At 40.8% G+C, this 23332-nt stretch overlaps 2 protein-coding genes across 7 annotated transcripts in view; one reads left to right on the top strand and one right to left on the bottom strand.

Moving 5' to 3' along the window:
* The first annotated feature begins 1116 nt into the window (after positions 1–1116).
* On the top strand, positions 1117–4323 carry LOC120411518 (relaxin-3-like). The gene is made up of 2 exons (XM_039567350.1): positions 1117–1398; positions 3619–4323. Exons 1-2 carry the CDS (start codon positions 1182–1184, stop codon positions 3984–3986), a joined length of 585 nt encoding a protein of 194 aa, XP_039423284.1. The 5' UTR covers positions 1117–1181; the 3' UTR covers positions 3987–4323.
* An 8234-nt stretch (positions 4324–12557) lies between these two features.
* The window catches only part of JAK2 (Janus kinase 2), a 96058-nt gene continuing 85283 nt past the window's right edge, over positions 12558–23332 (bottom strand). For all 6 annotated transcript variants that reach the window (XM_039566910.1, XM_039566909.1, XM_039566914.1 and 3 more), the window contains 3 exons: positions 22479–22596; positions 18896–19009; positions 12558–16702 (listed from right to left, as the gene is read on the bottom strand). In XM_039566910.1, the coding sequence (XP_039422844.1) occupies positions 16595–16702; positions 18896–19009; positions 22479–22596 (340 nt within the window). In that variant the 3' untranslated portion in view covers positions 12558–16594. The remainder of the gene's footprint in view (positions 16703–18895; positions 19010–22478; positions 22597–23332) is intronic.

Here is a 23332-nt window from a genome sequence, read left to right on the forward strand (position 1 = left end):
ACTTAAGTCCTCCTTGAAGAGGGGACTGGAGTCTACGACTTCTCTGCCAGCACAAGCAAATCATTCACCTTTGTACACAAGTCAGTAGATGTACATCTTCTCTTGTTCTCCTTCTAGATTGAGTTTTAAGGAGTTTTTTTATATGCCAACAATACTCAAGGGATTGAAAGTATAGCCCTCATGCAAAAGGATCTACAGACAACAGTTTCAAAGTATTTTAAGAGAGATAAACTTTTCTGGTTCTCCACAGTGTGACTTTTTATAAAAAGTGACAGCAGCCACTTCTTGTCCTATTTTGCTGGGAAAAAACCCAAACCCACAAACCAACAAACAAATCCAGAAGTAAAGTTTACTTTCACACAGTGCATAGTTCTGCCTGGAGTCCAAAGACCACCACCCTTGTCAGCCAGAGCCTGCTGGACCCTGATGGTGAGACACGCAGATGTGGAGCTCCACATCCCTAGGATGCCCACGCTGGAGCCAGGATATCTCTGACACTCAGATGCCTATGGCTGCCACAGAACTCAGGCCTCCAGTACAACAAACCTGAGAGGAATCCAGGCTTTGAAACCCCCCTTCAAGTATCATAGCTGAAGCACTTCTGTGAACGTGCATTTATTTTATTTTACTTGTTTCTGTCTTTTTATGTCAGTCAACATTTTTAGGACATAGAGGTAGTTATGGAGATTCTAGACCTGCAAGAGAAAAAAAGAGTCGAGATTAAGTTTTTCACATTTTCAAAGCAATTAGAAAGGGCATCGGCACTGCTACCTGGCCACAAACAGGAGAAGCCGAGATGCATACCCTGCGGAGGAGAAAGAGCGTGTCTCCGGGTAGGGGGGAGCCCGAGGAGGGGAGCCGAAGGTGAGGTACACCTTCACGGCGGTGTGAAGAGCCGCGGCAGCTCGCAAGGGCAGAAAGAGGGGAAGGCGCTGCCCCAGGGCTCCTGGACGGCTGTTTCAGGCACAGGGACCGCCCGGCGAGAGACGACAGCCGCGGCACCGGGGAAGGGGAGGGGGCTCGGGGCCGGGGCCGGGGCCGGGGCGGTGACTCAGCGCCGCTCGCAGCGCATAAAAGGCGGGCGGCGGGCAGCGGCCGGGCTGGGCTGGACGCCGCAGTCGGGGGCGTTGTGGCGGCCGTCGGGTCTGCTGGGAACGCGCCCGCGGGACGGGGACGGCGCCATGGGGATGGCCAAGCTGCGACTGCTGTGCGCCGCCGTGGCACTGCTGTGTGCCGCAGCGCCGGGGCAGCCCGGAGCCGTGCTGCCCGCGGGCGAGGGGGACGGCTACGGGGTGAAGCTGTGCGGCCGCGAGTTCATCCGCGCCGTCATCTTCACCTGCGGCGGGTCCCGCTGGAAGCGGCTCTCCCTGCTGGCGGTGGAGCCAGCGCCCGCGGCCGGTGAGTGTCCCAGGAGCGGGGCCGACGGACAGGCGGCTGTCGGGGCGCTTCGCTCGCTGCCGAGCGACGGCCTGCGAGGAAGGATGGAGAGAATGGGAGGGAATGGGGAAGGGCGAGCGCCCCGCGGCGCCTCTCGCTCCTCCTTCCCTTGAGCCGCGGAGGGAAGGTCCCCGTCCCTCTCTCGCGGATCTTAGATCCTAGCTGGCGTTTCCGATACTTCTGGAAGGACGCCCTCAGATTCAGAGGGAAAGGGACGGCAGGTGCTGGGGCGTCATTTGCCGGGATAACCCGCAAAGTTTTCGGTCAAGTTTGGAGATACCGCGCGGCTGCGCAGGGCTGCGGGCGGCAGAGCAGCTTCTGCTATGAATCCCACACAATCACACTTCTCCCTTCTCTTGGCCGTGTGGGGAGGTCTGATGCGCCCTGGGGAGCGGTGGGGAATGCCTGTCGCTATGGCTTCTTTGCCTTCCCAAGGCTCGATAATTCCTCGGGCGGCGGAACGAAGTGGGGTCCCTGCAGGCCGGGGTTCCCCTCCCGGGGGGGAGCTCTGACGCCGCGCTGCCTGTCAGAGCTCCCGGGATGTGCGGGACCTCCATAGACGTGGAATCACGCGCGATGCTGTCACTCTCTTACGCTGCTCTGCATCAAAGAGTTGGCACTTGGGAGGATGAACTTTCTGGTGCTTCAGGTTACAATTGACACAGCAAGAACTGCTTTATGGTGAAACAGTTAATGGGTAAAATATTCCTCATAGTTTTACTGTCGCGCATCCCAAGCCCGATATATTAGGAAATTTTAAGTAGATGTCTTTTGGGCTGTGTTCTCAAACTGCGGTGATGTAACAGTAATTTTAAGTGATGACTCTAATTTATGTTGATATTTTGAATAGTGAAAAATAACATTTTTAACAAGGACAAAAATTGGGATTGTGGCTAAAACGTGCAATGGAAGAGAATATTTTTTTCTGATTAAACATACAATTAGTGAAATAACCTAAGACTTCAGGCAGCTAATGAAGCCAGTAATCTGCATTTTCTGGGAATTTTTTGCCTTCCCCCCCGCCTCCCCCAACACGTTGAGTAAAAAATAAAAGTAACCTTTGTCATTATAACAAATTACTTATATACAGCTTCTGTGCAGATTATGTTCTTTCCAAGAAAATTTTGCTTTCCTTTTTATTAGCAGCAGCTTCTGAGAACCCAAGGAGCCCCACTGTGCTGCATGATGTCTAACTAAATGTCTTCTCCACCCCAAAAGGCTATTAAATAGCAGTCACTGTTTACTTAATAAAGTAGCTCCAGCTACTTTTATTTTTGCATACACTCAGGCAGCTGTTCTATCTGAAAATTAGGTTCTATATATTAATTAGTCATATTAAAGTAAATATAAAATTCACTGGATGTTCTCATGTGCTTTCAGCTTTCTGAAACAAAAAAATTAACCATATTAGCAGCATTAAGATCACAAGACAAAGAGTTATTTTGGATTCTTTTTAAAATAAGAATTGAAGAAGCTGCTTTTCTTCACATTAGCTGAAGTAAGCAATGCCACTTGCGTTGCAGAAGTAAAATCAAGAGAAACAGTGTAAGGAGAAAGGAAGTAGAGCTAGATTTTTGAGAACACTTTAGTCAGTGGAATGAAGCATGTCATAAGTAAATTCTGCAAGCTTCTGATATGCCTTGAGAAATGTAAGAAATTAGTGGAAAGCATCAGTTAAAAATAGCTGTAGAAAAATGCAATCCAAGAATCAGTTTGCATGTAATCTTTGCTTATGTAGTCCTTCCTACATTTGTTCTTCACATGATGCTAGTTTGTGTGATTGGGCACAGGAGAGGAGGGGTCTGATCTAATTCATCAGACAATGACATAGCTCTGTGGCGTTCCTGGATGCATGTCTTTACAACAAAATTCTGTTTCCATGGAAAAAATTGAGCCTTCTCTATCAATAACACTGCAGCTGTGATAGGATGCCTTTACTTCAGTTGCAGTTGTTTCTGTGTACTCTGTGTGTCTAGCAGGAGGTATAGACTTTAAAACATAGATTCCACTAAAAGTAAACTACAAGTTATGGTGTGGAGACTCTGAAGTACTGACAGTTCTCCTACATAATAGTGTTTCATGTATTGCTAACTGAATGGGTTTTGTTGCTATTTCTTAGAGCTGTGTACGCCTTTTCATGGTCCTACAATCTGAACTTTAAAAAGTCTTCTCTATCAACAGATTCTGCACAAACAGCAAGTAACAAACTCCTGGGAAGCTTCAACCTGCAATCAGTTTTGGATCCTGAAGTGGAGCAGCTGCAGAGAAGCAGCCCATTTCTTGGATGGGAGACGTTTAAGGACTTGTATAGTTTAAATTACTATAATGAATATGCACCTGTGGCAGGTGACTTAAAAAAACTTGTTCGTCAGGTAGAGGAAGCTGTTCAAAATGACAGGGGGGGAACAGGAAATGCAAATCCCATGGAATCAAGCAGCTACCTTTGGGCCAGGTATCCCAGAAGAAAAAGGGAGTCTCTGGGTTTGGCAGGAATGTGTTGTAAATGGGGCTGTACAAAAGCTGAAATTAGTACCATATGCAGAGTTTAAAATCCTCTCTACACTTATGCATGAATCAGTGTTTGTTGCAGTACTACTTGATTGAATACTTAATGGAGGAAAAAACTCTTGCTGTATTTTATCTTGTCTATATGTGCCAGTCAGTATAGCTGGTTTTCTTTAAAAAAAACCCCAAAAACAACAAAACAAACAAAACATAAGTGTAATTGCAATGAGTTTGTTATGCTGTAGTAACTTCTAATCTATATTTTTTACTAAGTCTTTTCATTTTAATGTTGAGCCTTTACACTTATATTACGAATGTATTATATCTTTGTAACACTTTAAGAAGAACTTCAATATTTCATTAAAATGTAATTCTATTAAATGTTGACAAGTTATTCTTCCTCTGTAAAAAGAATCATAGAATGGCTTGTGTTGGTAGGGACCTTAAAGATCACCTAGTTCCATCTCCCCTGACGTAGGCAGGTACACCTTCCACTTGATGAGCCCCATCCAACCTGGCCTGAACACTGCTGGGGATGGGGCATCCACAGCTTCTCTGAGCAACCTGTGCCAGTATCCCACCACTCCCACAGGGAACAATTTCTCCCACAATATCTAACCTAAATTCTCCGTCGTTCAGTTTGAACCCCTTACTTCCACTGTTACTAAGTTTCTAATGAAGCCCACTCCAGCTTCCTTGTGATATCCAACAATACTGAAAATGGGATTCATGGTACAAAGCTGTACAGAAAGAATATCTTGCCAACTGAAACCCCACTTAACACTGACTCAGCTTGCTGATTATTTTGAACACAAGTTTTCCATTTCCTTTTAATTGCAGAATTGTTTTTATGTAGTATTATCTTTATAGAAACTTCACCACAACAAAACACTTGCAACCTGAATTTTTTTTTTTTTATACTCATGGATAGGCTTAAATACAATGGAGTATTAACACTTCAGTTATTCCCTGTTTACTTTAGTTCTCCATTTTTTCCCAGCTACTGCAGAGTGATAGTGCTGGATGTACATCAAGTAACACTGTACAGACACTCAGACATCATTCTGTGTGTTCTTAAGGTGTGATGGTCTACACTACTTCAGATTTATTTCGAAGTTGCTAATTGCTATTGTTTTTATAAATAGCTGATTTAATCCTTGTAGTTTCTAATCCTTTTGCCTTCCTGCATGTTTTTCTCAGTTGTAAAAAGTTTTCTTCCTTGCTATATTGTTCATTGAGGGTTTGGTTTTTCTGACCTCTATGATGCTCATGGTAACTTACCTTTGTAGCAGTAGTTGACTCGGAGCATGCTTCATGGCTCAGCCTGTGCGGTTGATGCCTTTGGCTTTGTTCTTCAAAATGTCTTTTGACAAGTGTTCCTTGATTGGACTACAGCTCCCTGCAATTATTGCATCATTTCTTTATTCCTTTTCTTAAGATATTATTGCTGCAATTAGGCATCTATAAATCCTTTTTATTTTTTTTTTTCAGATATCAGTTTTATTCAGTAGAGATTGGGCAGAATGGACATTCACTAGGAATGCTGTTATCTTCCGCATGAAAAGAACCATCTCTTGTGACCTTGTTACAGTATTTATAAAGAAATGAATAGTCTTCTTAAGCATCTTTGTTGTAGTGACTGTAAGATGCTTTTTGCCACTCTGAGTAGAAAAAGCAACTGTGTGACATTCTGCTATAGTTTGGGGTGGGTTTGTTTTTGCAACAGGTTAGCTAAATGTCTGTAGCTTCGCTTCCAGCAACTTCTCCTCACAGTTAGTTTTGGGTTTGGAAACTCCTAGTTTAGATTAGGATCTCCCAGAAGATTACAGGAGGAGTTTGAGGGGATGTATTCCTTACTTTTGAGCAGTATCAAGAACTTTTGAAGTTAAGATTACTTACTAGCAATGTGAGGAATAAGAGGTACATAGCATCCCTAAGAAAAGCCACAATATGAAAATTCCATGCAGGAAGAAACTAAAAATTATCCTGTATGCATTCATTTTGCTAGAAAACTGTCCCCCAAGCTTCTGCAAAGGAATATTGGAAAAGGTGAATATGGTTATAGAAGGCTTGAGTGAAACAAAGATGCAGTAAAAACTTTAAATTTGTGATTTCAAGCCTTGAATGGAACAATCTGGAGTTTAATTTGCTGGGTTAAGATGTAACCCATCGGTAAAACTATAAATAGTGTAAGTGGAAACAGTGTCTGAGTGGAAGTGTTTCAGGCTGAGATGGGACTATAAATAGAAAGATCAGTCTTTATCTGATATGAACAGGCTTTTCTCAGAGGTATGAGTCAACCTAGAGAAAAGGTGAAATCGGTGTTTTCGTTTGGTTTCTTAATAGGCCTTGTCATAGTCTGTAACAACTTTAGTAGGCAAGCCATGGCACAGACAGATGGCACAGACAGAAATTCTGTATTTTAGAGTAAGAAAGTATCTGTGTACATATTACAGTGTGCAAAGATTTTTTCTTCTTCCTTTCCTTTCTTCCTTTCCTTTCCTTTCCTTTCCTTTCCTTTCCTTTCCTTTCCTTTCCTTTCCTTTCCTTTCCTTTCCTTTCCTTTCCTTTCCTTTCCTTTCCTTTCCTTTCCTTTCCTTTCCTTTCCTTTCCTTTCCTTTCCTTTCCTTTCCTTTCCTTTCCTTTCCTTTCCTTTCCTTTCCTTTCCTTTTTTTCCTCTCTTTTTTTCTTTCCTTTTTTTCTTTTCGCAAGCTGAGTTTTCAAAAACTGAAGGTTTTCTGTGACACTAGGCTGTATTTTCTAATGGTTTCTTTGCAATGTAGCCAAAGGTGATGATTATGTGTCACTTGATTGGAACAGGTCTAGAGGATGCCATCTGCTTTCTGTTCACATTACTCGATGTCCACAGGTACTTTTTTTAAGAACAGAAGCAAGCCTTTTATGTAAAATGAGGTGTCTGACTATTAGGTAGGGAAAGCAAACACGCTCTGAAGCAAACGTACTTTGGAGCAGACAGCTCAAAAGGTAAAATAAAGGTTGAGTTGATCCAGATAGAGCAAAAGGACACTGTCTCGGCTGAAAATGCCTTGGGGAGTGCTGCTGTATGTACCCAGCAGCATAAACATGAGGACAGCAGCTTAAAGCAACACATTCTGCTTACCATCACAACTGTTCAGAAACATACACTTTTTTACAAGGAAAAAGTTGAGGTTTTTTCCCCCATTTCTTTCACAGAGAATTAGGTATTGAGGAAAACATTGTTTTAGCAACTTGCTGCTTACAGAAATTCCTTACAGTCCTGTTGATAAAGTCTTACTGCACAGGAAATGTCCAATCTCTGCGTAATCTATTAAGATGTGTGAGCCATCTTCTGAACAGCTGTTTTGAGTTCATGAGTAGAAAGTGGTATACCAGCACATTCCCATATTAGCACTGCCATTTTTATCTGCATGGTACAAATTTCTGGATGTTTTGGGGAATTTTTTTCACTAGGGATGTAGTCTGATTCAGGTCTGACTATGAGCTCTTAGAACAATACCCAAAGACATGGGAATAATTCAGAGCAGTATGTAATAACAGGTTTCCCAGGTCTGTTCCTTGCTATTGCCTTGTTTTAAATCTGATAGAACTCGTAACGCAATTACGCAATGTGTTGGTTGTGGTATAGCTAGAGCCCAGTGCCTCAAGCAGTGATGATATGTAAGTTTGACCATAGTTAGAATGCTAAATGTACTACAGAGAACTATACAGAAAATCCCAGAGACCTGGAAGACATATCTCCCTCCTAACTCTAGTCCTGTTTGGCCAGTTCTTTATTTTGCCAGTTGTTTAAACCATAGAGGAAAACATCTAGATTCATGCGTTACTGGAGATGTGCTATCCATTTTTTATTTTTTAGCCTCCACTTACAGGCAGGAAAAACATTAACCTTTATTTTTACCTTCTGGAGCTGGAGACAGATCTAGAGTTACCACTCTGAGTTTTAGGAAGAGTTTCTGAGACTACCATCTTTCCTACTCAGCAGGCAGTAGAGACTCAGTAGAAAATAACAACTCCTTTCCTACTCAGCAGAATGAAACCTGGGTAGATTTGTATCCCATCTGCTGCTCTGCAGTCACTCACTTGTATCAGCAATTAGCTGAAAGGGGGTCCTTTCCTCATTTATGCCACACTGCCACCACACATGGAATGAATTCTATCATCACACAGCTTTCATGTGTCTTGGGAACAAACACCTGAGCTGTTGGCTCCTTTCCCCGGATTTAGTTTAGACTTACTTGACTATTAGTCTGCTTTGTGCCACCTGCTTTGTGGTATTAGATACTGGACTGTAACAGTGTGCTTGTCAGTTACTGTTTTCTGACCTACAAACTCTAGAGAACCAGCACTAATGGGAAGGAAAGTAAATTCTCTAGCTTGTGCATCAGATTCTTTTTCTTCATCTAAGCTTCCTTCTACCTATGTTTTTCCTGGAAATTTCCCGTGGTTCATTTGAATTGCTAAATGTTCCTCAGCTGCAGCCTACTCTCATGTTTTAACCTTAGTGATGTACCTCTATGATTTTTCAAGAGCACACTGTTAACACAGCTGAGTGATGCAGTGTATCTTTCATGTACAGGAAGTGAGATAAGAATCAAAATCTGGCTGCCAACCTTTGTGCTTTGAAAACTCCTGGGTAGTGCCCTTCAAAATAAGGGCAGCAAAACAGCCCACAGACATATGCTGCTTTGCCTTGTCTGGATTGTCTTCCCTGGACTGTAGTGCTTGACCTGAGACTCTGCAGGTTCTTCCAGTTTCCATGAGATCTCAGCCAGCAAGTGATGCATCCCTTCTGTCACTGAGGAGTGCCTCATCAGGAGCTGTTTTGTCCAAAGAAGCTGAAAGCAAAATGCCTCTGAATCAGAAAGGGATCCCTATGGTTTCAGCTCTCCCAGTATCATTACTCAGTGGTTCATTTACTGAAGTTTTTTCCTGACACCAAATGCCACTGTTGAAATGTTTCTGCCTGTGTAGTTTTGCATCTTTTTGTCCCTGCCTGGAGAGATGGGGTGTTCCCCATGCAGCAACAGTGTGACAATACAGATTTCCTCCTGACTCTTTTTTGTTTGACATCACAGCAATGGGTTGAGGGCTCCCATGCAGTGCCATGCTGACCCCAGCAGCCTTGTGCCCTCTGTGCAGAGCTTTTGAGAGGCAGCCACTTATTTCAACAGGCAAGTCAAAATTCCTGTCCTGCTGACATGTGGTAGCTGTTGGCCTTGGAGCTTCTCAGTAACATGACTGGCTGGTGTGTTCTACAATGGACTGATGACAGCTAGGACATCTTCCTGGTTTGAGGCATCTTCATCCCACAGATCCTTCCAGCCCTGATACAAGGAACAGTATGGGCCAAGTTACCTGAAGAGCAAGGCACCCTTTCAGAACTTCTTAAGGTTTGCAGCAGTATGGCTGTACTTCCATTGCAGAGGAAATTCTGGTTCTTTTCATACCTTGTCAATTTCCTGCATTCTCAACATTCATCTTAAGTCTCTCAGCTCTAGTTCTCTGGGGTCTCTTCCACTCTCACTGAGTGCTGCATGAGACAGAGAACATCTAAATGAGAGGGCTCAGAAACTGAATAGGCCATGGAAAAAGGCACAGTCTTCTGTATTGTTCCAGCTGTTCAGCAGTCAGACAGAACTTGTTTGCTAGATGTGAGTCTAATGTAGTTTGACTTTTTACCTTGGTTCAGCCTTTACCCACCTGATGGAAGACAAGCATTCTCAGCTTTGCTTTTGGAAGCTTAGATGGTTTCCAGCCCAGCACTGAAGACTCTGTAGGTACACCTTCCTGCCTGTCCACTCAGCTGCTTGTCTGCATTGACTCTTAGAAGTGTGGAGTGTGCATATCTTCAAAGAGATACACTCACTTTGGAGAGCACTTTTTTTTTTTTCCACTGGAACCTCATCCTTCAATGTCTACATGTCCTCTTTTCAAGGATTTTTATTAGACTACGCTGTCAGTCTTTTCAAAATCTGTATGAGGAAGAACACCTTACCAAGTTCTTACTCTCTCCCTCTGACTCTCCTTTTGGCAGATCCTTAGTAATTGCAGCTTTGTGAATCTACCTTCCAGTAGACAAAAGCTTTTTTCTTCATGTGGCTCCAACCTCTTCCAAAAATTTACACAGGCAGCAGCATCTATGTCAAAATTTGTCAGTGAGCTGGGTTTGAGTTTGCAGAGTTCCAGGCCACACAGAAAAGTCATATTGGAAGCTAAAAATCAGTATTGATCAGGAGACAATCTGTTGAAAAAAATTCTAATGATCATCAGAGCTGTGTACCTATTCTAAACCGAAGTCTCATTAAATCACAGTGACTCAGGCTTCAAAAAAAAAAAAAAAACCAGAAGCACCAGTCCTGGTCATGGTATAGTCCTTTGGCAGTGACTAGGTCACTCAGAGACACACAGGAACCAGCCTGGATGCAGCAGCCTCCAGCCAAGGACTCAGATGATGAGTGAGGCTTTCACTGCACTGACTGTGAAGGTATAAAAGCGCAGGGATTACTTTGTTCAGGGTCCCTCCTCAGAGGTACCTTGGGCTTTTTCTGTGTTACTGCACCACTAGAGGAAGAGGCCGGGCCAGAGATAATTACCCAATCTCCATCCCTGGGTGAGCTGTGAGATACAGCAAAAGATTTCAGCCATCAGTCAGCAGAGTCCCTGTTGACCCATTTGCTCCAATGCTGGGATATTGCAGCCCACAATATGAAACCAGATGGTAGTGAAGCCAAGCAGCTGGGATCCCTGTCACATAATGTGGGCAATGACAAGGGGATTGGGAAGAGGACAGAAACTCTCAGCCTCTGGAGGTGACTTCTGTCAAATGGGAGGGAGGATACTTTTCCAAGGAAGACCTAATACACAAAAGGGTGTTCCCCACTGCCAACAAAAAAACCACTTCACAAAGATAGCGCCTAAAGGCAATATCCATGGCTTAATGTGCCCTCCCTCCACCAGTCTGAAAACAACAAAGAGCTGGGACAAAACAAACTTGGCAGATAGAACATTTGTGCTGCGCTGCTCATTTCTGGTTTTTTTTTCTGGACTGCTGAGCTCAATTGTGTTTGGCACTGTTCCCCTGGCTTGGCTTGGTCCCATGTGGCTGACTCCAACACCAGTGCCACTTGGATTTGCTCAGCTGGAGTTTTGGGCTCTGTGTAGCTGCTTCCCCTCTGCCAGAGACAGAGGTGTTTACTCCACTGGGCTCAAAGGAACAGAGAAGGGACCGGGGGTAATAGAGGGAGCTGAGTCCACCGGGCTGATCTTGACACCTTCTTGGCTAGGGAGGGCCAAGATGGCGCACTTCCCCTTCTTTCTGATCCTTGGCTTCTCCTGCTGAAACCATATCCTCATCGATAAGTGTGTGGTATGCAATAAACCATGTCGCCACACCCACACAGCACTAAAAACTCCATCTCCTTTCTCTCTAACCAGGACATTGTGAAATGTGTGCTGCAACCCAGCAGAGCAAGTGGGTAAACTTCCATGGGTCAAAAGAAAGAAATGGGGGGGCCTGGCCGATCGTTTACATCCCACTCACGCAAACCTGCCAAGGCAAGTGCTACGTGCTTACAACAGCAGCACAACCACTGAAGGGCTGGAGAGGTACCCTGTGCCTCATGCCACCAGCTGAACACCATCTTGGGCCTTGAAAAGCAAGTCCTGCCTGGACATGGCAGCTCAGAAAGAACTGGGTTGGACAACGGGACTCATTTCAAAAATAGCCTCAGGGACACCTGGGCCAGAGAGCACAGGTTTAAGTGGGTGTACCATATCCCTGTCATGCACCAGCCTCTGGGAAAGCTGAATGTTACAATGGGCTGTTAAAAACCACCTTGAAAGCAATGGGTGGGGAAACCTTAAAACATTGGGAACTACATTTAGCTAAGACCACCTGGTTAGTTAATACTGAAGCTCTACCAGTTGAGCTGGCTCTGCCCAATCAAAACCTCCAGATACTGTAGAAGGGAATAAAGCTCCGTGGTCCATAAGGGGAATATGTTAGGGAAGACTGTCTGAATTAGTCCTGCCTCAAGCAAAGGCAAACTCATCTGTGGGACTGGTTTTGCTCAAGGACCCAGGTACACTTGGTGGGTAATACTAAGGGTCCAGTTGTGCATTTAGTGAGAGCATTCAACTCTGTTCAAGGTAAATGGTGGTAATTTTCATTAAAAGTGGTGGAAAATTTCCTGTAAAGTTAAGGAAAGTCATATGGAAAGATGACAAAGTAATGCAAATTCAAGACATTAGAATTTCTAACAAATTTAAGAAATGTAAGGTGGTGTAAGCCATTTCTGTCTTACAGACTTGCGTCTCTTCAAATACTGAGAACAAAAGGAAGTGCTTTTCCATGCCACATTCATTTGCTTAGTGAAAACCTTCATAAAAAAAGGGGATTAAAAGCTCCCAGTCTTATTGTTTAGGTAACACCTTTAACTTTGATACATCTAAGTTTCTTCCAAAGGATAAATGCTTCATATGGCTATTCTAAGAGGGTTAGGAAGTGCTGTGTTCTAACTCATCAAACAGAACAGCTGCCTTCAGCAGTGATCTAAACTCCAGTAACAAATTTTAGATAGTGTACAGAAGAAAATGCTGGCAGGCATGTGTAATTCATTGTATTCAGTTATTTTATTTTCACTATCCAAACGCGAAAGAAACACACAGTTAAGTTTCAGGTATGGATTACACAGTTTTCTAAAAATATTCCTTTCATGTTCTCTTCAATAAACCATGTGTTCAAATGTTTACATTTCAATCATAAGTAGCAGATATCTTCTCCTCCCTGCTCCCTACCACCAAGGGACTTTTTCTACTTTAATATAAAGTACTGTAAACCTCTTATTCAAAAAGAAAAATTCAGAAAAAAAACTTCTTAGTCAAACATCTTTTCAGAATTGTTGTCTGGCTCGGCACAACATTTAGAAGTTTCTTTTGGTATAGTAATTACTGAAATTTTTTCAGCCAGGTTAGGTGTCTGTGAATATTTTAGAATTAAGGCAGACAATACACACTTTAGAAATATATTAGCACATATTTGTCATGGTATGGCATTTTCAGTAGACATTGGTTTTTCATAATTCATTGTGCATTTCACATTTCAGAAAGCTTCTACTGTGCTGAACATCATCCTTCTTCCTTTAGTCTTGTTCTTCTACACTTCTACTTTTGCTCTCAGAACTCTATCCTGTAGGTATTTGTGATCCTACATTCCTGAAAAGCTTGCTTTCTTTATGCAAGAGTTACATTTCTTCATACTTAATACAGTAACATCTTTTCCCATACATTTCAAGGCAGCTGGTCAACATCTCAACTAAATGCAACAATTAAAAATTTAATTTTGGGGGAAAAAATATAATTTTTACATATATTTTCACAGTTGTATTCATCAGTACATTTAGCAACAATTATCTAAACTATGGAAGCTTTTAACCAGTACTAGGACTTGACAAGAACACGGGTTTCTTCTCCTGAAAATTCATTTCTCCTCTGGCTTACTACATGACTGTTGCAACTTTGTGAAATACTGTGTGGAATATATTTTAAAACTAACTTTGAAACTTAACATATTTATGCTGATAGACAACAAACCAATACTACACAACACAATACTTGATTGCAGAGATTCTGTAAGATATATTGTGCACTTATAAAAAATTCTTTCACTTCAAATATAAGTGCAAAGCAGTAGTTAATATTTTAATTCTACACGGTAGTAGCAGTCAGGTATACATAAACCAGCACTTTTTCTACCAACAAAACCAAACAGCATTTTTGAAGTGCATAATGATAACACTAAAGCATGACAAATGCGATGCCAACTGAAGACAGTTTCTAAAACAAAGTACTTAGTCTACTGATACAAAGGCTATGTAAAAATATGACATTATCAATGCTACTGTAGATCTGAAAGCTTTCAAAATACAAAATACAGTGTTTTTTGGTGGTGGTGTTCGTTTTTTCTTTTTAAGGTTAAACAACTGGCAGTACCAAATTAAGCAAGTTACTACACTTATATCCTCAACAGCTTTTTGAGAAACCCACTGGGTCTGCTCTGGGACCTAAATATCAACACTGCAGATGACTATATATCCCCCAAGTCCTAAGCACTACTAGGTCCTATTCTTCCAGCTACAAACATTCATCCCAAATGATCAAGCCTTCTGCACAGGCCTCTGGTTGTCAAAAAAGACTGTCTCTGACCAACAGCACACAATTACACTGCAGTGTAAAGATATGGCTTTCTCTAAAAATGATCTCATATTAAAAGTAAAAAAAAACAAAACTCCACAAGACACTTAAAAATCATCCTTGAGTTCACCACTACATTTATGCAATCAAATAGACTATGTAATTAGTCATACTGTTGTAGAACAAGAAAAAGACCTTTTATTCACTTGAAAAATTAGCAGACTGGAAGATTTCTTCATTGCATTACACAAACTTCCCTGAGATTTTTACATAAATTATGTTTAGTCTACTATGTATTTGAAACCAGTGAGCTATTGCGTGTCATACACTGCAAATTTTACATAATTCCTGCATATGTTATCCAGCTGAAATGCTGTCTCGATGCTTTAAAGCTTTATCTCCTTTGTTACAAAACACATGTACACATAACTGAGACTACAAATGCAAAGACATTTTTTGCACAAAATTTCAAATCCTCAAAGCAATGTATAGAAATTGAGAAAACATGTTAAGTCGAACAAAGGACTTCAAAGTTTTTTTCAGCTTAAAAACTGACTGTGAAATTAGTTTGAAAAATCATTTATGCAAATGCTTGGAGGCAAGAACACTAGCAGAAATAGTTCTAAATGCAATGGGCAGAGACAAGGCTGATGCTGCTCTCCCTATTTAGCACTCTCTTGTGCTATAAAATAGTAGTTTTGTAGGAGTGATTGTGGGAGAGAAACATCACAGTTGTACAAAATACTGCTATACTGGCACTATGTTACACTAAGGATTTTTTTTTTTTTTTACATTTTTTTAAAAGTTGAGGTTCTTCAACCTCTGATAAGATGGATGTAGTTAACCACAAATTTTAAGGAGGCCCCACAGTGAAAGTAACCTCTGTTTCACTAACTCACTGCCACAAATTTTAAAAATGAGCACTTCATTTTAAATATAAATCTGGATGTCAGGTCAGTTTGCCAAGCTGTATATCCCCTTAACTGAACTTCTCTCAGCAGAAGTCCAAGAAGAACAAGCATTTTACTTTGCAAACAATAATGCTTAAGAAAAACAAACAAGATTATTTGAACTAAAAATAAACAAATCCTGCAATTATACTACTTTGAGATATGAGATTATCCCCAAGTTTTATGCCTCAAGGCAAAACCGAAGTGTTCTCTTGTCCAAAAATTTTTGTTACTTATTTCAAAAGCTGAATTATACAGCATTCAGGTAGCTCTTATCTCCTTCCAGTTCTCAGTAACTGGAATCATGTCCTTGCCCTCCGCTGAGTGCGGAGCAATTGCACTTGTAACTCCTCCTTCCAAATAGTCTCATTCTGGGTATTACCACAGAACGGAATAGGCTTGGGCCACTTCAATACAGAACAGGCTTGATCTGGTTGTGACTGGCCATATCAGATATTGAGTTGTAAGTATTCTTTTTCTGTGCTGGAAGGAAGATACTAAGATGATCATCTTAACAGTGAAGTGAGGAATTGTGAAAGTGAGGGCATTTTCTAGGTTTTTAATCCTGCTTTGAAAGTTCCCATTCATAGATATACTTATGGATGCATGAAAACTACAAAGATGGAAAGAAAAAATGAGCAGCATTTAAAAGCAGTATGTTTATCTTTTCCTTATTTAAACTGAAGACACTGCCCTGTGTAAAATGAATTCATTTCTATGTGTTATCACTGCATCTTCAATTCTATAAAGGCAATCTAATACTCAAGGGAAAAGAAGAGTAAGAAGAAAAGGATAAACATCTATGCTTTTTCATTTTTAAATTATAATTTTCACATGGATTAGTAGATTTTCTGTCTCCCCCAATTAAGCACAATTTGCTCCCTTTCCCTCAAAATACTTACAGCACACCACACAGCCTATTACATCTCTTTGGATATACTGCTGGCTGATAACTGATTCAGACAGGCACATTGAACCGCTTCTGTTTTGTTACACAGAGAAGCCAGTTCTGCATCAACACTGAAAAAATCATGAAACTGTATTTACAGACAAAAGTCTTTGTGCAACACGCAAAACAGGGTGCCAAGTCACTATACACTCAGTGTAAAAGTATTTCTAGAAGTCTTTTCTGGGCATCTCCATTTCAACAAGGAAATACACTGGGTTTTTATCTCTTAGTTTCATCACATTTTAAGTCACCTCTTTTTTGTATTGCCAAGTAAGGCAAATAATGGTGTTGCTGAACGACTACTCATTATTTAATTTAGAAAAATAATTTCTTTCCCTACTGAGAATTTCAGCACGTTCTCATAGTAACAAATATATCCTGATAAAAAAGCCCTAGCAGGATTTCTCAGTAGTCAGATTGAGATAGGGTATTTGCCACACAGATTTTACTTCCAGCAAGCATAAGATGTGTGCACATGTACATATGTCTAATATACACAGCTGACCAAGTACATTTTCTTCTGCATTCCAACTCATCCTCTGAAGGAGGGACAGTTTTCTCATCCACCCATGTTTTCCCTTATATGATCCACTCGCTGAGCAAGATCCCTAAAGGTGGGGCGCTGGGCAACGTTATTGTTCCAGCATTCTTTCATGATAGCATAAATCTGGAGAAGAAAAAAAGAAAATTGGTAGTAGGTAAACAGATACCACACATACTTACTTTGAACTGGTCTAAAGAACATCCAGCTTAACTTCATGCTTCCAAACAACAGCTGCAAAAGAGTGTGCATAAACTCTTGCTATACCCTTCAGTTTATGTGCTCGATCCCAGGGATAGCAAGAACTGAGGACAGGTGGCTCTGCAAAAGCTCTTATTATAAAAGACTATTTTTTTTAAAGTTAGAATGAAAATTCACTCAGCTCTTTTTTGAAACTTTTACGAGACTTATGTTATTTTGCTATGTTTTAATATTTTTGCCTGCTCTTTTTTTTTTTGAAAAGTTAAAAAAAATGACAGGACAAACACCAGTATGACCAGGAATCAGATTTACGAAGACAGTAATTCTAAATAAGGCTTCCCCTGCAAAGTTAACATACACTTCTCCACATTTATATATTAAATTCTTAATTATTCTTCATATATAATCAGAAATAAGCAAAAAAAAAGTTACTGTGCAAACTAAACCCACTTTGAAATCTATTTCCCCTATAATAGTTACACAGCAACAGTTTTCCTTTTGCCCAGAGATGTACCTGATACCTGGTCTCATGAAACTTGCCAAGCTCTTCACCTGTACTCTTCTCATTAATTCAATCCAGATTGTTACTACTGACTCGTACTTTTAACAGTTTTTCACATGTTGCTTAAGAGAAATCTGTACAGCTACCAGGAAAAAAAGTAGAAACTGTTCCTTATCTTTCAGCAGATTTGAAACACCTGCATTGACCAAGCTGCTTTAGAACCAAGTCTCAAGCAGCTTGTAAGCTGCAAGATAAAGTGCTGTAAGCTGCAGGTATCTGGAAGATTTATTATCTGTGATGACTGGCCTTTCAGGATCAAAAGGGGATGCATACAGTTTCTGACACAGAGACATTTCCATCTTGCTTTGATAGCTGGAGAAATGTCAGCCATTGAAACCTTTGGGTTAGTTACGATACAATTTCAGTAGAACAGATTATGTATTATCTCATACATATTACATTCAGGTTATCTATAAAAAGCCAAACCTTTACAATTCAACAGTTGCTGTACTGGTACATAAAATGCAAGAAAGGCTCTTCAAAGACTTCTATTTCCATTCTCTATACATTTTTTCTTCCCCTGTGGCTTCCTGCCTCACTTGTACCATTTGTTCTCATCTCTATTAGAGCACTTGACCCTGCTGTTTTCTCTTCCGCCAATTTTGAATGGATTATTTCTTGACTTACTCCTAAGTGTGCTTGACTTTAAAGGGATGCAGCAATTAATCTGAGCTGGAAGTTACATACGTAAAAAAACCCAACCCATAATTATTTTACTTCCTTTTTTTTCACTACTGATTCACCTACATAGCCCTACGGGACCAATTTGACTGAACTTGACTTTGTGCACCCTGCTCTGAACAACGGAAAACTACAAGACTTAGAAGTGGTAAGAAAGTACTTTTTAAAGCTTCTGGTGTATAAGTAAAACAAAAAGAACACTGAATTAATTTGTGTGCTCTGGGGACAGCTTTACAGCTACACTCCAGTATCTACAAAGTACATGAATACAAATCTGAATTAATATACTTAACTGTGCCCACAATCTGAGAGCTGAAAATGCTTGACAGTGAATAACATACATGATAAACATGGGCTTTCCATACTTGAGAAGGGAACAGTAACAGAAATGCAATAATCAAGATAAGAAGCTCTTTAAATTATGGAATTAAATGTGAAAAACCTTAGGTAGCTATTAAGATTTTTTGCTAAATATCACAGATTTCAAAAGAATCCATAGTTGACAGCTTTGAATGAGAATCTCTACATGGGACTTACATGGAACAAGTTCTATATACTAATCTTGTTGCCTTATACATATATATTTTTGAAATAGAAGTGTGAGTGCCCAAGTACAGCAGTCAGTCATAATAGTCCCACTTCATATATTTTAGCAAGACTACATTCTGGGCTCCTGAGGCAGTGCAAGCTAAAGAATCAGAAAAGAAATATGATTATACTCATCATGAAACTGATAAAATAACAGCACAGCCATTTCACTTGAATACACAGTTTAGTGGTCCAAGCAGAACAAAATACAAGTTTTGCATTTACCAAGGACTCACCCTAACTGAGCACCTTTCACACTATAGTAATATTTTAACACAGTACTTCACCTCATCAGGGCATCCATCTGGTCTTGGTAGTCGTCCATTATTCTTCAACAGCTCTATCAAATGAAAGACAATCATCTGCCCTTGTTTATCATTGCCAATCATGCGCATGAATTCCTGAAACAAAAGGCCAACTGTAATATATGATCTTTAGAGGGGAAAAAAAGAAGCTATAATATTCTTACCAAGCAAAAATTCTGTCTAAGAGTAAGAATAAATAGAACAGTACATAAAAATGATGAAATTATAAATTACATGTCCAGAGAATATATCAATAATTACAGATTTTTTCTGTGTGTAGAATGGAATAATAATATAGACTAGAATAAAATTTAATGATACATACACAATTTACATCCCTAAGTGAAAAATCTTTAAAAATGTTGATGATCATCATCTGATGATCTGGCTACCCTGGATAAAGAGGAGGCTGAGAGGCTGAGGTTTTCAAAGACTTCTGTGCCTCAATCCTAAATGGCAAGGGCTCCAGGCACGCTGTCCAAGTTGAGAAAGGCAGATGGAGGGACTGAGAGAATGAAAATCCTAAGCCCACTGTGGAAGAGGGTCAGGTTCACGACCATCTAAGGAACCTGAACATGCAGAAGTCTGTAAGACCTGATGCAATTCATTCAAGGGTCCTGAGGGACCTGGGAGATGAAGTTGTTAAGGTGAAGTTTCTGATGACTCAAAAAAGGGAAATATAGCCCTGATTTTTAAAAAGGGGAAAGTGGAAGACACATTTAACTACAAGCTAGTCAGTCTCACCTCTGCCAAGCAAGATCATGGAGCCAGTTCTCCTGCACACTATGCTAAGGCATATGGAAAACAAAGAAGTGACTGGAAACAGACAGCATGGCTTTACTAAGGGCAAAAATTTTTGCCTGAGAAATTCTGGTGACGTTCCATGATGGAGCTACCTGGACTAATGCAGAGTGTTTGACACTGTCCTGCAGGAGATCCTTGTCCCTAAATGGGAGGGACATGGGTTTGATGGATGGATGACTCAGTGGATAAAGAACTGGCTGGATGGCTGCACTCAGAGTTGTGGCCAACAGCTCACTGTCCACGGGGAGAGCAGTGACAAGTGGTGTCCCTGAGGGGTCAGTACTGGGGCCAGCACTGTTCAGCATCTTTGTAGGTGATGTGGACAGTGGGACTGAGGGCACCCCCTCAGCATGTTCATTGACAGCAGCCTGTGTGATGCAGCTGACACACTGCAGGGAAGGGATGCCGTCCAGGGGGGCCAGGACAGGCTGGAGAGCTGGGCTTGTGCAAACCTCATGACGTTCAACAAGGAGAAGCACAAGGTTCTACACCTGGGTCATGGCAATCCCAGACACACCTACAGGTTGGGAGGGGAAGTGATTGAGAGCAGCTGCTGATTGAGAGCAGCCCTGTGGAGAAGGACTTGGGGGTGATGGTTGATGAAAATTCAATATGAGCTGGCAATGTGCACTGGCAGCCCAGAAAGCCAAAGGTGTCCTGCATCCAAAGCAGCGTAGGCAGCAGGGCCAGGGAGGGGATTCTGTCCCTCTGCTCTGCTCTGGTGAGATCCCACCTGCAGTGCTGCATCCAGCTCTGGGGTCCCAGCACAGGAGGAACATGGAGCAAGTCCAGAGAAGGGCATGAGGTTGATAAAAGGACTGGAGCACCTGCCCTACAAAGACAGGCTCAGAAAGCTGGGTCTGTTCTGCCTGGAGAAGGTTGCATGGAGACCTCACAGCAACTTTCCAGTATCTGAAGGGGGCCTGTAGGGAAGGTGGAGAGGGACTCTTGCAGGAACTGCAGTGATAGGGCAATGGGTACAAATGGGTACAGTAATGGGTACAAACTGAAAGGGGAGAAATATAGGTTGGATATTAGGAAGAAATTATTTACTGTGAGGGTGGTGAGGCACTGGAACAGGTTGGCCATAGAAGCTGTGGCTGCCCCATCCCTGGAAGTGTTCAAGGTCAGGCTGCACAGGGCTCTGAGTAACCTGGTCTACTGGAGGTGTCCCTGCCCATGGCAGGGGGGATTGGGACTAGATGATCTTCAAGGTCCCTTCCAATCCATAACATACCATGCTTCTGTGATTAATTAGTTTTAAAAGGATAAAACTTACAGGTGACTCTAAAGAGCTCTCTGAAACACTGAAACAATTTAATGCTTTGAAAAATGCCAAACAGAAAACAGGTATTATCATGCTGATGTATAAAAAACGGTTAGCAGGACTAATCAGTAACTACCTGGCAGAAAAATTATTACAATTAAAGCCATCGAAAATGGCTTAGATAAACCTTGCTGTCCAAAAACCCAAAATAAGCTAAAAAGCAGATTAAAACCTCACTCAGACTGCCAGACATCAAAAGTAAATGAGAATGTGCTATTAGCTGAAATAAATTTCTAAGCACAACATAAAGGAATTATTTTTCCTCCAATGCTACAAAACTTCTTTAATGATCCTTGACATGAAAGTGTGAAACACTTGTTGGTTGAACGTGAAAATGGCCAAGTTGTGAAAACAATGTATAATTATAAAGATTACAAGAGATGAACAGACCACTTTGGTTAATTTTAACGAATTACCTTTTCTTGCTACATACCAATAGCATAACCAACCTGATGAAGTGGTGAATGCACATGTAGAATTCATTCATTCAAAGAATAGTCCATCTGAGCCCATAACTTACTTTTTATCACTTTTCATTTCATAATCCTTCTGAAGAACTCTACGTGTCTGCAACATTCACATTCTTACGCTGGAAGAGCTGTCTTGAGTTCTCCCCTAATATCTCTGATAGCTCATTGTATGAAATTACTAAGAGGTCCACTGAGGCCAGTGCAGAGGTATCCCTCAAGTGCATTTTTGCCTATCATCACTATTCAGCTCTCAAAACCACATTTGCCAGGATTGAGCCTCTGGCCAAGGGTAAGGCCAGCTCCAGTAAATATGGAACCCTCAGCTCTCCTCTGTTATGCCCATGGAGAACTGCTAGGTGTAAGATCATGTACCTTATTTTCAAGTAGAGAACTGCTAATAGTATCTTTCTTCGCCCACTGTAAACTTGTATTTAAGGACACCTGTCAACAGTCTACAAAAAGCCACTCCTTTTCCTTCTTGGACTTCACTAACTAACTTGGGTTCTGCTAACATAAAATACCTTTAAGTTACCTTATTTAAGTTAACTTAATTTGTATGTATTTGTTTGGCTCAACCTTACATTTGGAACAGCATTAAAAATAAATGTCATGCAATGGAATGGCTGCATCTAGGATAACCCTCCACGAAGTATGGGAAAGAATCACCTATAATAAGAGATTTTAAAATCTTTTTCAAGCAGAAGTTACAGAATGTATAAGGTATGCACAGACTATGAAATAATTTTCAGATCTTCTTTCCTTCTTATGGCTTGATAGCAGTACCTTTCAGTTACTGCTTCAGACTGGATGTTGGCTTGTAAACACCAAGGTATCTCCAGAAAAGAATCAGTAAATATAAAAGGATCAGTAAATATCAACCTATTGAGGTACACGACAATCTATATATTTTAGAAAATTTAAATAAACAAACAAATTCTCTGAAAATCATTAACTGTATACTTACAGCTGGTGGGCTTTTGCTTTTGTCAATGTAGGTGAAGAGTTCATACAAGACCACACCAAAGCTCCACACATCTGAGGCCACAGAAAATTTGCTTTCTGTCAGAGATTCTGGAGCGTACCTGCAACACACAGTACCAGGAAAATTGCTCTCCTTAACATGCGTAAATTTGATTTGGGTATATTTGTTTCAGTAAGACATATTTCTTTTTCATGAGTAAGTATTCTTTACTCATAGATATTAGCACGTTCTCATTTCCCTTCAATACCTTCAATTAGTAACTATTTGTTTAATAATAGTTAATTGGTTTTGAAAACGAAATCGACCTTAAACAAACACAGTTAGTGATAACTATAACCAAGTTTGATTTTTTTCCCAACAAGATTGTAGATATATTTTTATCTGTAGTGCAAGTAAACAAGAATTTGATGTAATAAGATCTACAAAGAAAGACAATTGTAGCCTTCCATCGCTTTCACTGAGCTTTGAACTGTGTTGCAGGCACTTCTGGAATTAAACTGTACATCTCCAGTAACATCTACTAAGATGCCATTTTCTATCATTTATTCTTTAGGTAAACAAGGCCTGAGTCAGAATTAAAATACAGTCTAAAATCAGATGTATGGAATGGCATTTTCTTTTGGGGTCTATCCAACAGATCTCAGCTGGAAGACATGAATGTCCAGTGTTTAGGGAACTAGAAGGCCTAAAAATTTGAAAGCGTCCAGATGAATAGGCCATTTTAGATTTCCTTTATCTCTAAATACATTTTCTGTTGGATACTATTTCCTTTAAATAAGTACTTTTTAGGGTTTTGTTTTGGGTATTTTTCTGGTTTTTTGTTTTTTGTTTTTTTT

This window comes from Corvus cornix, chromosome Z (assembly GCF_000738735.6).
Source record: "Corvus cornix cornix isolate S_Up_H32 chromosome Z, ASM73873v5, whole genome shotgun sequence".
Taxonomy (NCBI): Eukaryota; Metazoa; Chordata; class Aves; order Passeriformes; family Corvidae; genus Corvus; species Corvus cornix.

What these genes read in the sequence shown, in the direction of transcription:
- LOC120411518 (XM_039567350.1), top strand. Translation starts at nt 1,182, where the DNA reads ATGGGGATGGCCAAGCTGCGACTGCTGTGCGCCGCCGTGGCACTGCTG. An exon ending in GGAGCCAGCGCCCGCGGCCG is followed by an intron (nt 1,399 to 3,618) that starts GTGAGTGTCCCA and finishes CTCTATCAACAG; the next exon opens with ATTCTGCACAAACAGCAAGT.